This window comes from Prorops nasuta, unplaced genomic scaffold (genome assembly GCF_024137725.1).
Source record: "Prorops nasuta isolate Cenicafe-Biocafe unplaced genomic scaffold, Cenicafe_Pnas_1.2 PNAS00009, whole genome shotgun sequence".
Taxonomy (NCBI): Eukaryota; Metazoa; Arthropoda; class Insecta; order Hymenoptera; family Bethylidae; genus Prorops; species Prorops nasuta.
The window spans coordinates 7656329-7671709 of NW_027116806.1; the positions used below are offsets into that span (position 1 = coordinate 7656329).

The 15381-nt window shown below is 34.7% G+C and overlaps 1 protein-coding gene across 3 annotated transcripts; it reads right to left on the reverse strand.

The window, feature by feature from the left end:
* Nucleotides 1-1951: 1951 nt before the first annotated feature.
* Nucleotides 1952-14436, reverse strand: LOC136776361 (metabotropic glutamate receptor 3-like). 3 transcript variants are annotated; one of them, XM_066731824.1, is made up of 14 exons: nucleotides 14049-14436; nucleotides 8506-8658; nucleotides 7998-8157; nucleotides 7697-7833; nucleotides 6930-7078; nucleotides 5924-6120; nucleotides 5202-5542; nucleotides 4895-5141; nucleotides 4686-4808; nucleotides 4224-4556; nucleotides 3539-3821; nucleotides 3242-3441; nucleotides 2849-3178; nucleotides 1952-2424 (listed from the first exon to the last, which is right to left on the reverse strand). In XM_066731824.1, exons 2-14 carry the CDS (start codon nucleotides 8653-8655, stop codon nucleotides 2330-2332), a joined length of 2745 nt encoding a protein of 914 aa, XP_066587921.1. In that variant the 5' UTR covers nucleotides 8656-8658; nucleotides 14049-14436; the 3' UTR covers nucleotides 1952-2329. The 3 variants fall into 3 exon arrangements, with proteins under 3 accessions (XP_066587921.1, XP_066587922.1, XP_066587920.1); XM_066731823.1 differs by having other exon boundaries at nucleotides 2302-2424; nucleotides 5214-5542; XM_066731825.1 differs by lacking the exons at nucleotides 6930-7078; nucleotides 7697-7833; nucleotides 7998-8157; nucleotides 8506-8658; nucleotides 14049-14436 and adding an exon at nucleotides 6220-6377 and having other exon boundaries at nucleotides 5214-5542.
* Between the last annotated feature and the right edge of the window lie 945 nt (nucleotides 14437-15381).

Sequence of the window (15381 nt, forward strand, 5' to 3'; positions counted from 1 at the left end):
CTATCTTTACATGTGAATTTCATTGACCTTAGTACTAATTAAGATGCATGCACACAAGTTCACTAAATTTAAATATTAGCAAGGATCGCACATATCATTGCGCACATATCATATTGAATATCAAATATTCTATTTATTAGGTTAATAATACTCTTGATCTCATTCCCATGAGATGAGTGTCTTCCAGAAACAAGGATATTATTTTGCCCACGGCAGCTCCGTATCTATTCATAATGGGCTTACTTGTAAATACCTAATTTTATGTAAAATAAGTTAGTTTTTAAGTGTTAACTAGAATTTTTTAAATAAGTTCCATACTTCATTTCACTGATCTTACAAATCTATTAATTCATCTTGCCAATACTTATCGTTTAAAAATTCAAAAAGATTTATATAATTAACTCAAAATTTTACAGATCAATCAACTACAGAAATTTTGTCCGAATGGTATGGAATTTGACTGTACTTGTAAATAAGTGATTGATGTATTTGGGCTATGATCTTCAAACGATTTTCCACATTTCGTGAAACATTCCATTATTTATCTTACTAAATTACTTGTAACTGATTTTTTCTTCCTAGACATTTATTTGTGAAATGATAGAATTAACCAGTTTTGTTATTTTATATTAGAGACAAACCAAAACAATGATTTTTAGTGCTTATCAATTAATGCGATTAAAAAATTTATTCACTTTGATATTAGATAAGTAAATAATGCAGCTTATTAAGCTTGTTTACGAACGTGCCTTTTTCATTACCGCAGAATTGTTAGACAATCGTAGTTGGTAAAGCAATAATAAGTTATGCATGCAGAACTTTTGAAATCTCAATAGTTATATCTACATATTTTAGAAACTAATTATTATACCAATTGAACTAATAACTCTTCGCAATGTAAAATTGTGCTCTGTAAGATTGATGAATCATATTGGATGTAATACTTCGATAATGATATTACCAAATATGTCTAATACATGGCTTGTTTCCGTAGAAATTAAATTTTAATTGAAACGCGAAAAGGACAAGTGCCAAATATAAAACATCATGTTACGAATTGATGCATTGGATGGTTTCGCCAACTAATGTGAAAAAAATAACTTATTATTTAATTTATATAAAAACAAAAGAATTTTACAATTACCTACATGCGAAATGGCATTTCGACTACATCGCGTTTCAAATAAATCATTACAATGTAAGGGATATCTTCGCAGTTTTCAAATCAGCTACAAATATGTTATTGTTATTATTCGCGTCACATACAAAAAAAGTGCGTAGAATCGTTTTATGTTAAATTGTAATAATGAAATGTACATATATAGTTTATTATTAATTTGCATCTTTATAATCAAATCTATCCACTACTTTACATCACCAGTTATTAATTAACATATCGAAAACTCATTTGTATAATATTCGATTTTTATCTTCATAATATTTTATTTAAATAATTATAACCAGGTTACTTGTTAACAGTTTAAGTTAATACTGATATATTGCATAGTATTTAAGTACAAGTTAGCAGTTTACGTTATGATATAATTCCGAATTTGAATGAAAAATGTTTTTCTATCGCCTTAAGTGTAACGTCCATATAAATAATTGTTCTTATTACTTCATAGTATGTGCCTTGAAAACCAGTGAAATAATTGGTATAATTTCCAATGTGTGTGTGTCATCTTTCATACATACTTACCATTTATCCTCATTATTCAAAATTTTTATATGTTAATAAATGTACGTTTTACAAGTCAAATAGTAATTTTATGACATTTCAACCTTCTATTTATCAATGATTTATTTCCGATTTTATAATACAAATATGTATATACAAATTCCTTCATGCTATATAGTATAGAGATTACAATTTATATATAATATATTATACATATAAGACCTATTATATACCCGTGTCTCTCTCCATGAGTTATTTAAGATATGTAATTGGTGCGTAATTGATTTAACATACTACATCCTAAGTTCAAAGTTATCACAATTATAAGCAGTATACATCCATATATATTATGTTTGAATTGAAAATGAAATATTTTCGAAATCTGAAATTTACGATTATATAATCATCAGTAAATAATGCCTACATCCTAAGACAAAATTTATTATCGAAAATAGAATGACAAATATACAATGTATCAATTGAAATATTAATCGTATATTATTATAAACGATTATAGTTAAACTATTTATATTTATGACACTTGTTTTAGCAAACCGAATGCAATTTGTTTTACTGTGTAACATTCAATATACTTAGCTGATATGTATTTTTATTAGACTATATTTTAAAATTTTGTTATTATATATGATTTCACATCGTTCTTATTTGAAAATCGTGTATCGTGTCGTGTTTAATTATTTCAAGCGAGGAACTGCCAGAGTAAGTTGAAACAGGATTTGAGCTGCCTGTAACACAATATTCGAGTTTCCACATGAAGCGCAAATAATTCGTTTGCTTTCAATTTCACATTTATAAATAACAACTGTACTATACATACTATTTACATGTATAAGCTTATCAGGGAAGCGTAAAAATATGTTATATACAAAATTATATAATACAAAAATCGTCCGCTAAGATTTCGCAAAGGATAATTTAAACAAGAAAAAGCATGACACAAACAGGAAGCGATAAATAAATTTCAGGTTGAAAAAATGTTATATTTTTACATCCTATTTAAGGATAATTCAGTCTCACGCATTCCTTAAAATTTGGCACCTGATCGTTAAATCGCAATTAGAGGCAGATTCAACGAGCGTAGAGCTTCGTAAAATGCTCTCAGAGATGATTAAGATGTTCTCGTTGGTGTTGGGAATTTAAATGGATTACCGTTTAAAACGACAACCGGAGTGGCTGGTGTTGGTAAATAAGAAGAATTCCTATGCTGAGCCATTACGAGTTCCTTTGTGTTTTTCTCTGGTTTCATCAGAACGATGTAAACTTTGGGGAAGAAGAGACAGCTAAGTTGCACCAGGCCACTTAACGACAGTGATAGTGCAAGGGTAACCACTCTTATGGCGTTACTGGTCGATGCTAAATACAGGGGTACAAACGCTAACCAAAGGATCATAGTAGTATAATTCGTAAAAGCTATGTGACGTGTCTCATTGAAACCTTCCGGACACTTTCTCGTTTTGATAGCATATATTGTGCATATTCCTTAAAAATAAGAAAATAAATATTACAGAATAAAAATGATTGCTTGGACAAATACAGGCTTACCTATCAAAATGAAAGGATATATTAGACCAATCATGTACGATCGATCATCAAGTCCATGACAAATTCTCAATCTACTATCTCTCGTAGGATAAGCATGAGCTACCGACGGTGGCACTCTTATCAGCCAAATTGCGTTAATGATAACTTCCACGCTCGTCAAAATTCCTGTTATTAGTAACTGTGATTTTGGGCTCGTATATCTGAAATAGAAAAATATATAAACTAATCTTACTAAAGTCTCGTAATTTTGAAAAAAAAAAAACAAAAAAAAATATATCGTTTTACGTACGTATGTACCTTGGTTTATGTGGACTATGAGTGCACGTATTGAATATTCTGTGTATCCTGTTGGTTTTCGTGACTAAAGCCGAATAGCAGAGCGTGTAGCATAATCCAATGCCGAATCTGTTAATGGCGCAGGTTTCGACAGTGGGCATCGCTACGATAGCAAATGTCATAAGAAAAGACACAAGAGTGCCGAGTAATAAAAGGGAAGACAGTTCACGGCCGGATGCCTTTATCACAGGAGTTTCGCCAAAGAACCAGAAAACGGACCATACAAATACAGTCAGTATAACACCTAGAAAAGAAAAAATATTAAATTTCTTTCCAAGCAGCAACCCTTTGATAACATACGAAACACTACGTATTTTCTACACAGTATGATAAATGTCACTGTGTAACTTTGCGAGTTTCAAAGTTCAAAGCGTTAAATAAATTCATCTATTTAGTGGCTTTTAATTAACGCTGGAGCGTCAATACGGGTGTGTTGTATTGTCGCGAAGCTGCTACAAAAGGGAATTGCGAATATTCACAATCAAATATTTGCACACGACAGCTATCTTATCACAAAGTATGGAGAAGTTCTTTCTGAAATTACATATTAGGTATTGGGAATAAAACTAAACTTTGTTCAAAGATATACAAAGGAATTGGAGAGTATCGTGATATTTTATTTGGAGATTAAAATAATAAAATGTACCACAAGTAGAAACAGCCATAGCAGCAACAGCCCAGGGACTGGAATAATCGATGAATTCTTCGGGTATAGATTCGCAATATTTTCCGTCGCTAGTTGGCTTTGTACCCCAATCGCAATCTTCGCATCTATGCTCGTCGGCTTTGTATTGGTACAAGCCGCAGTTTCGACATCTCCAGCAGCACGCATCCTGCTTCTCCCTTACCTTCACCTGATTGGATTTACAAGGCAACGCGCAGGACGAATTTGGAAAATATTGACGACCTGCTTTCGCCTGATTTCTGTACTTCATTGCTTTTGGATCAACGTTAAGCACTGGTAGTCCGTGTTCGTTTTCTATAAACACAAACACACATACACATACCAAAGCTGATTTATTTCACACCGAAATACATTTTCAATATTGCATCCAATTAACTGCTGACGAATTGAAATTTATGAATTCGAAATTCAGCCAGAGATTACCCGTGTAGTTTCCAATGACAACCCAATGATAAGAATCATCCTCGTGTTTCTGGAAATTTAAAATGGAATATCTGGGTGGACCATCGACGGAATTGATAAATCGAAAATTTTGACCGGCTTCATCTGCAAAATGCAATTTTTCCATAGAAATATAATTTGTTAACAACAATAAAACAAAAAAGAGAAGGTTTAAAAAAACATCAGCCTACCTTTGAACGTTACATTCGTTAAGTATTTCGATAACGTTTCACCATCGATGTGTTTCAATCTGTCACAAACGCCTTTGTACTTTGGTCCACACATGTCCGCTTGTAAATCATGCAAGGCATATGCGACAGCGTAAGTAGCATCTCTGATGAAATGTAAATATTTCTGCTGTTTGTATCCGTTACTCTGTTGAATTTTTAGCTCAGGATTGAGACAAGGATCCTTCGAATCCGTATGGACATTTGACATCTGTGTAAAAAGTATTCTCACTGTTACGGTAATAGTGTTGAGTCAGATTAAAGAGGAAACAATGCTAGAAACCTGGTAAGTTGTGTTTGTCTTGGAACATCGATGATACTCAACCCAAAATTCACGAAACCAGGGATTGATTTTTTCGTGTTTTACGGTTAAATTGGTGAAATATTGGTCAAAACCGTTAATGGTCCGAGACAATGGCTGCACTGTAATTGCTCCTTCGAGAACAGGCATTTCGTGATTACCGTGGTCGAAGCCAAGACTCAGGAATTCTCGATGATTGGACGTGGACCACGAATCGCTTCCTATCCAAACGAAACGCGTCCCGACGCCCAGACGTCGAGCAGCTTGCAAAACCCGCAACGTTGTCGATTTCTCAGCGAAAATCACTACCACTGTTAATTTAAAGAAAAAACCTTTTATTATTATAAATTTTACAGTAGATCCATTTCAATTGCATTTATTTGTTAAGAATGTATATTATTCGTTGCCGTATTCCGAGATACGCGATAATTTCTCCATATAAATTCGTTATAATCATCGCAACAGCGTTCGATTGAAATTCTGCAGAACGAGCTTTCCGCAAGAAACATTTTTCTGCTACTCGACAATATGTTGGAAGAAATATTCTCGATACGAATTTTCCGTCTCAAGAAACGAACTTCGTGCATGGATAGAAGTGCAATTTTTGCGGAATTGCATTTTCTAGTTGGAAGCTTTAAATTGGCAGAAACAGAGAGAAAAGATTTGGGCCTGCGTGTGAGGACTTGACTTACCTCGCACATCAGTTTTATTGGCGATCGTACGAATCACGTTGTCGTAATCTTCTGCGACAAAGTGCTCCTTGTCAATTCTTTGTGGCGCACTGAAGCAAATGGAATAGTTACTCGATAAAGAAACCAACGTCTCGTATCCGTGGTTTCCGTATTCCGTGTCCGAATAGACCACTGATACGTATGTCCATTCGAATTGCCTGTATTGAAAAGTGAATAATATATTAAAAAAAAAAATAAAATAAAAAGTGTATTGAGATAATTTTTTACTCTACATAAATTCGAATTATTGAAATCACCTCACAAATCGATAAACATAGTCGCAATCATGGAACTCGTTCAAAATGCATAAATCTATTTTGCAATTTGACATTCCTTAGTAACCCGCAGATTTCGCAAACTCTATCCACAAAGTAAAAGACGAGAAGACGAGTCAATGCTCATCCATGTCCATAAAAGTAATCTGCTCGTGACATACTTTGTACCCTTTTCAATTCTCCTAACAGTTCCGTGTATCAGAGACCACTGCACCACTTTCTTTTATATGATATCAAAAGAACTTCAATCAACCATCTGAAATCGAGTTTCGCATGTCCCTTACAAAGAATACTAATCCGTTCTTAAATGTAGCCTCTACGTATTTTGGTATAAAAAAATATCCTCGAATCTTTATATATACGTATAAAAGAAATCTGAAATTTGTGAAAGTTTTGCTAAAAATAAATTTGTTTTCCATTGAAACGAATAGCTTGTCAATTTGACAATTAACAGTTGGCTTCTATCAATGATTCGTAACTGTAAGAGGTTAAAAACTATTTTCGTGATTTGAGAAAGTGGAATGGAGAGGTTATTTAGTTAGTTAAAGGTAGGTGACGATAATTCGTATCTGTCAATGGTGCTTTTGTACAAACAACGGATAACGTCTGACCCAGTTGAGACGTGCTACTCATCCGAGCTTAAGACTGGGAGAAGCATGTTTCTTGTGGATGAAGAAAAGCGTGTGGCTTACTTAAGGATTTCCAGCATGGCGTGAGCTTGATTGACGTCACTGGGCACAGTGCGAAAAAAATGAGGGAATCTTTCTTTGCTGCTGAGTAGCGGAGTTGTTGCCATGTAGGAAACCTGGGGAACCGAGAACAGCCTCAGCATCGAAGCAACCTACAAGAAAAATATATCGAGTCACGTTTCGATAGAAAAATCTAAGAAAGTCAGAAAAATGAAGCAATAGTTGAGAGGAGACGACTAGATTTCCCTCGACAGTCCAATCATTTATTCTCGTGAAGTCGTAAAACCCACCACTCTCCACCCTGTCATGGTCACGAACGATTTTTTCCTATAATCAGATCACAATTTCTATTTCGACAAATCCTTCGCAAAAGTCTCTGTAAATTCCAACATCAACCTTATCCAGTCGTCAAAAACCTTGTTTGTTCCACTTAAAGTGTAATATATATGTTGACTCGGATTTAAATAGCTTTTAGGTAGATTAGACTCTATTAAATTGTTCAATGTGACGAGAGCTTGAAAAAAGCAATAAGAGCGAGACTCTCTTTACAAGAGCTTATGTATATACATATAACAGATGAAAAGGGATTGCGCTGTGAATAATCCCATGTCGTAGCAGGAAAGCTTCCGGTAAATGGGGATGAATGTTTCTCTTGTTCCTGCACACTATTATACAACATATTTATATCTATTACCAGCAGATTAAACAGGTATTATTGCTAAATCATCGTGACATAACGTACAACAATTTCATATAAAGCTCATGCTTACTTGCAGCGTGACGGAGCTTGATTGCGCGGCCAATACCGCAACGACTTTATCAAAACCACCACCGAGGAACTTTGGTACGCTTTGGTCGCTGCATTGAAATTCCTGTACGTGAAACTCATTCACGTGAGCGATGAAGCCTGAATAAAAGCAAAACAATGTTCAATTTGCATCTAGGATCTTCTTCGGTAATTAATTTCATGCATCGTTAACACGACAAATTGTTATACAATTTCATAGAAATTTTTAAACGGTGTCGTGATGAATTATGACAAAAAATGTAGAAATATTTCTCATTGTTTACCTTTTACAAAATTCAATGCTTGTTCCAAGGCGTACGTAGGGTTATCGCAGCTATCGAATGCCAATGCACCTAGCTGAATTCCAGGAAGAATATTCGGATCTTGATTGATTTGGTGAAGGGTATAAACCATGGCTTCCAATGGCTGAACTCCATCCTCGAGCTAAGGATAAACGAAGAGCAAATAGGCAAATTCTATATCCATGCAGAGATGTATTACGAGGAGTAGCCTCCTGTTAACTTTTACTATCAGATGGAAAGTTGCAGATCTTACAGCTGGCTTTAAGCCAGTCCCCGACCATTGCTAGTACTTTCGACTTGCAAAGCTCATCACTATCTTACCAAGCAGCTTATAAACTTCAAATGAGACTTACATACATTATATATCTCGCTAATTTCCGTACTAACTGAAGAGACTATGTAGAAAAGCTGATAAATATCTCAAAATCGAAGATTGTAGAGTATGTTGATATAGAAAATTTTCCGATATAAATATGTTTATAAAACTTACTTGAATTTTTCCACAGTTTTCTCCGTTCAATCCTTTTTTATGGATTGGAAAAAGAGCACCTATTATTATGTCGCCGGATACGTTCAGGTACATGCGGGCATTGATTACCCTGATTAACGAAAATAGTAGTAAGTTTAGCAGGTACGTCATTTTCTGTAACAAACAGTGAATTACAAGGAATTTAATACAGCAAAAATAAAACTTTTCTGATTGAAATAGTAAGTCGTTATTTTCTACTGTTATTCGGGAAAGGGTCGATATAAGCTTATGTACTCACGGAGATTTCCATCGAATTGTGAAATAAATTGTTAAAGAAAACGCTCGGAATTTAAAGAAAAATTTAAACTACAGTGCACAAAAGCTTTTCACGCTTCATTGAAGCAAACTTCATATGTTCAATAAGCAATTATTATGGTATAGGAATAAATGTAGGAAAAAATTATTTACATGTAATAATACTATATTTTATTTAAGAATTTATCATCAGATATAAAAAAGAATAACTGTTGTTATATAATAATATGAATAAAAATCATTATATTATACAACTAATAATCAAGATTCATTTAGTATCGATTATTAGCAATTTATAATTCGGTTGAAGGTTTGAATCATTATTAAGCCGATTTGTCACGAATTCTCTATCTAATTAGGAACAATAGGTAGGTGCGCAACATTCCTATAAACGTTGGTAGAGTCCGGAAATTAATAGGGGATGAAAAACGATCGACGCACGGACAGTACCGTATAAACGTTATAATGCTCAAATGGCAGGTTCAATTCAGCTATTTATCTTGAAATGAAAGAATAATGCTGCAAGATCAACCAATACACATAAATCTCAAATTTTTGGATTTAAAATTAGATTAAACTGTGATATATATAGCAAATAGCGCATTGCTTAATTAAATTTTTAATTAAATTTAACTACTTTACTACAAATCCCTATCAGATAAGCGAGAAGATAGGAATCCCCCCTCTCTCGATTTTTTTTTCTTAATTTTCGTAAATTAAAGGGGCTAATACTCTCTACATTTTCTTCCGATAAAGGGTAGCATAATGTTCATAAATTGTAATAGAAGAATAGATTTTAATACGTCAAGTAAATTTAATGCGAGAATTTAATGTAATGAAGCTTTTGTATTCGCCATAGGTAGACCTGCTGTCGCGTTCATATTCATCCTCGTATTCCGTTTGAACACTTTACGTTTGCCTTTGAAAATTCAATCTAGCACTTTGCCTGGGGGAACTTTCAGCAACTGACAAGGAAAACGACTTAGACGTGTAATACTCTCTCTAACTGGAGCACATCTTTATCTTCTAGTCAAAACTTGAATATTCTTGGTTTTCAGACTGAACTAGGCATTATGAATGCAATAACAGTAGAGAAGAGGAATAAGTCAATATAATACGTCATATTTGGAATAGGAAGCTTTAGTTCTTTTACGGTAATATATCAAAGGTTAAAAAATACCAGTCAATGTTTTATAAATGCGTTGTTAACCCAGTCTAGTAAAAACAAAAATAATCAGTTATGTGATAATTGGCAGATGCAAGACTGACAATAGCTGGATGTATATCTCGTATCGGGATAAAAACTTTGTTAGACTAATCGTCCGTAAGCAAAATTCAACCGCAATTTTCTATCTCTCGGCACGAAGTCGGCTGGCAAATTGCAGCCAATTCCCCGCATTGGAGAACTTGGCAGAGAGAAAGAGTAGAATTCCAGAACTTTAATATACGGAAAAAAGATCTGCTGGATGGTAACAGCTATTTTCTCAACTGTGCATTTGGCATAGCTCGTGCTATTTGTCTCCAATTACTCGAGTATTTTTTCTCCAACAGACTTATAATAATCTAAAGACCTCTTGTCGGACGGCAGATTGTTAGATTGGTTTATTCTGACAACAAAACATCTGCGCTACGTTTATTGTTGAAAGGGGAAATTTTTGTTCATCTATTTATATAAATATAAAAATATTATGTAAGAGAACAAGAAAACCAATTATTTTTGCCACTGCTAGTGCAGACCAAGTTAAATCGAAAAACAGTCAAACTTTTGTTACGCGTAGAACACAATACCAGACAGTATAAATGCAATTGTTCGTGCGGAGAAACTGTAACGTTAGAATAAAGGGGCTGTTCGATTTTTTACTTTCGCCTATAGTATATGGCGAAAGCTGTTTTGAAGTAACGACTAGTGTATAGAAGTAAAATAAAAGTGAAGGGGAAGGGAGTAAAAATAGGAAAGAAAAAAAACAAAGCTTCGTGTCGAATTTTTCGAGTTTTACGCGGAGCAGTCTTTTCAGTCTACGTCTAAAAATCGAGTAAAAGTTCGTATCGAAGCTGAAAATCACTCTGCAAGCTAATCCTACGATTGAATCTCGATCAATAACGTTTTTTTTCAATTGATTTGACACCAGCTCCAATTTTAGATTTAAAAGTCACAAAGATTATTGCACTGTACCGTTCAGAATCGAAATTATTTAGAAAAGTCTTGAATAAACTAGAATAGTTATCCAGAAATATACCATTGTTTGGACTCTAAATTCGTGTTTATATACACAGATTTGCAGGCTAAAATTATTATTATCATTGTGCGAGGGAAAAGCAGTAAGTGAATGCACAAGACAAGACTGTTAATTAAGGGTATGCAATTTACCAGAGGTTGCTATGAATATAGCTGTATACACAGCAGCACTGCAAATTGTGTAGAAGCAGCGGTTAAGTGTACAGAGAGATAAGGAGAGATGATACGAGTAATTCGAGACCGACGTCGACGAAGAAGCTCTTGGCTCCTTACGTGAAAATCAAAGGGGAACAAGTCGCTATATGACACGACTCTCTTTCCTGCTTATAACATTCAATCTCCTTGGACATTCGTGTCTTAAAGAACTCCCTTTAATCGGATTAACTCTTATTTTCTAATTTCCACTAGGATTTTGTCCCTGAATATTAAAAAAAATATATTAGAAAGAAATCCTCTTTCTTTTACTCGCATGAAAAATTTGAAGTTCGCTTAATGAAGTACGACAAATTTTTGCATGATCCACTAATATCGCCCTTTAATTTTAGCCTTAAACGCCTCTTTAATAGTGTCAATGGTAACTAGCTTGAGTGTTGGATGCAGTATCGAATATTATCGCTCCATCAAGTAGCTCCGTTTACCACTTAATCACTTTGACGCTCGATACAGTATAATTTGACATAGAAACATGTCGTTACGTGCAGTATACAGTAAACTTTAAATTTATACTTTTGCAAAATTTTCAATAGACATGACAGTTCTCTTTAATTGAATTCTGCACATTCAGATATATCTGAGAAATTCCAGGTTAAATTTGAACGGATCTACACTCTCAGTATGAAGAGAAGAAAATTCCTGACTGATTGATAAAATACTTGAGCAGGATAGGTATGCAGACATATTATTGAAAATAATTAAATACGAAAAGGCAAATTCTTTGGCCTGAAAATATGCAATAATAAGGCGAAACATTTTGTCCCTTTATCAATAACCTTTTCAAACTCTCACGTATTATATTATTAATAATATAGAAAGTCCAATAATACTATTAAAACTTTTGATCCACGATGATACTTTAAACTTATTCTAATTACTTGTCCTGAATGTTGTTCAACATTAAACTTTGCGAGGTGTGCTTCTCCATCCGTACCCTAAGCCCTACTTGACAGGATAAGCATCCATTAGTTCACCGTTTTGGCTGAGACCTTATATGCATAGATTATTGACAAATATGAATAAATTATTAATGAAAATACATGCACACTTGCCATGTGAAATATTGTTTTCTGTTTATTTTGTAAACAAGTATCATCCTAATCACATTAGAGGTTCTATTCAGATATTATATCCAAGTAATTGGTTTAACCAACAAGATTAGAGCATCTTGTATATCGAGTTCTGCGCGTCACGTATATCCAACTGTGTTAATTCAACTTATCAAGTTCCTTTGATGAAGTCCTCAATACAATCCATTTAATTTTACGATCCTAATATACCGTCCTCACCATCGATCGATAATTGAAGGGATGCTCCGAAGAGGCACACTCTTTTACTAAATTAAGGGCGCTCAATTAAAAATTCTACCTATATAACTGCTGTGGCAAAGAAAGCCTAATATAAGTTGGTGCTGAGGTAGATGTGTTGTGTAAAAAAGATATGCACATACATTGCACACAATTAAACTTTGACAAAGGACCATCGTATATTCGATTTGCTCATTGATATTTGATCACTTTCATCATGCCTACCTCCTATCAGTATATGCTGCTATAACAACGAATCTTGTACCTATTCTCTCAGTGAGAATACCTTCATTAAAGCTTATTATTGACCATCCTTAGAGGTTAATTTCCTTTATTGCAAGAGCTCTTAGTTTACCAATTACATATTTTTGTCAATATAAAACTGTTTTCTAATCATGATAATAAAAGTATAATTTACGCGTATATGTATTTCTTATCCAGAGAAATGTTTATTTTTTAATATAAGTGGTTGCGAAAATTTCCACGAAGCTTTAATTTAATAAGGAATAAAAGTTTTTTCAAAGGAAAATTCACTCGTGAAAACCTATTCAGTGCTTACATTAAAAATTGTTAATACAAGAAGAATTAAATTATCTCATGATGATGGTACAAAATAAAGAATTATCAAGAGAATGGCGCAGCTTATACATTACCACGATTAATCTTCTTGTGAAATATAACCAACAAGGCGTAGATAAATTTTTATTTGTAATATGACATTAGGAATTAAAATCCTATATTTATTAAATGATAAGAGAACACGCGTGGGTATACGTGGTCAAATAAGGGACAAACAAGAGGCGATTGAATGGTATGACCCCTCTCGCAGATATTCGTATAATATTACCCATGCAGATAACACAAATTAGCCTAAGAAAAGTAAATTGCGTTGCTCAGGAACACGTAAAGGATGAGGGATTTAGGAAGTGCGAAAAAGTAGGCGAATGTTGTGAAGCATCTGGAAAAGAAGCTGTAAAATAAACAAGGCGCGCATTTAGACTTCTTCCAATTATAACATAGAGTTGCGGAACAAAACCGCCAAACATTGCTTAAGAATTAAAGCAAGCACCAAAGAATGTAAAAAGTACGAAGAAAACGAGCTATCTAATTAAAAACAAACGCAATTGATATAACTGTAAAGACAATCCTTAAAGACAAACAAGGTATTAAGGTAATTAGCGAGAGTAAATAATTGCACGAAAAAGTATAAATCCCGATTGCATTTATAAATCTCTAAAGCTAAAACAAAATCGCAAAAACACTAGGTCAGGAAATTCAATGATTTACGCGGCGGGAGCTTGAATTGACATAAGTTTACCCGTTTTAAACCAACTCTGTTTTATACCCATCAAGCAACGATAACTGACATCAAAAGCGTTAAAAGAGCACAAGCGCACCTTGGATTAGAGTAAAATCAGAGAGAATAAATCAACAAAAGGAAAGCTTTCAAATGGACTGAAAAAAAAAGAAAAGAACGAGTCGTATATACCTACTTGATCTGGACCGAAGCTTTTTAAAGCTCGGATATCGCCGTGAGTAAAGCAAGAGGCATCATTTTAGGTCCTTAATTAAATTCGCTGTCGGAGAGGGAATGCCGGTAGGATGAAATAATTTCACGTTTTTACGGTACACTGGATGCGACGTTGAGTAGGAATTTTTCAGGGCTATATGACAGATGTTAATCGTCGTGCAAATTCGTGGAATTTTGGCGGGAGGCTCGTGATTACGGGATGGTTGAAAGGGACGGGGGAGGGGCGTGAGCGCGTATCCGATTAAGGAGATTGGAATTGCGATAAAGCAGGATCTAGCCGGACGTACGTCGGTTACAGAGTGTATAGCGTCGGTACGACGTCGCGACGATTACTGAATACCGAACGACGCCGACCCCCGCCGACGATCTGTCCAAAGTCTAGTTTACGCTCCACTGTCCGTCCTCGTGGAAACCACGCGCGCGCGCGCAGTTTCGACCTCCGCATACATTTTCCTTCCCTTCCTTCCTTCGTTCCTTCTCTCCTTCAGTTTTGCTCGCCTATTTCTATCCAATAACCAACCACCTCTTTCTCTTTCCGTTCTTTCGTCCTTTCAACCTTAGTCCCCCTCCCCCATACCCCCTCCCACATTCCCATTTATTCAACGAGTCATCGGCTATCTCGGACGACTTTTATCAAGATCTTGGTAACCCTTTGGATCACCTCCACGTAATGTGGATCACTTCAGGGGCACCCCTCCCCCCCCCCCTCTCTCTCTCTCTCTCTAAAGAAGACCTCGTCTAGATCTTTATCCAGCTTCCTACGACCATTACCCTTCATAGTACAATAGTACAACCTTTCCGTCACTTCGATCCTTGCTGTAATTCTCGGCCACACCTCTATTCGATCTTTTTTAAAGGATTAAGCGAATTTCACAGGGCTACACTATGTACATACTTGTTCAGAATTGCGCAGAATTTGCGAACGATACTATTTTATCGAATTTAAGTATGCTGGTATTTTCCTGTATCCACATTTGGCATTGCATTATTGATCGAGTCGCTTCCTTCTCTTTTAACATAGTAGCAATTAGACAACGAATACTACAGCTACTCTATCAGTTCATGAGCAATGTTATGGAATTTGTGGAAAATTTGTGGAAAATTTTGTTCTATGAGTTTCTTTTCTAGCAATGGATCGAGCTTTTATAATTTGGCATGGTTTGGCTTATACAACGATATATTTCCGGCAAAAATGAATATTTTTGTTTTAAACTTTATCTGAAATTAGTTTCAATGTGCAAATAATCCTGAAATAAAATAAAAACTTCCACCGCCAACTCTACCCTTATAGTAGT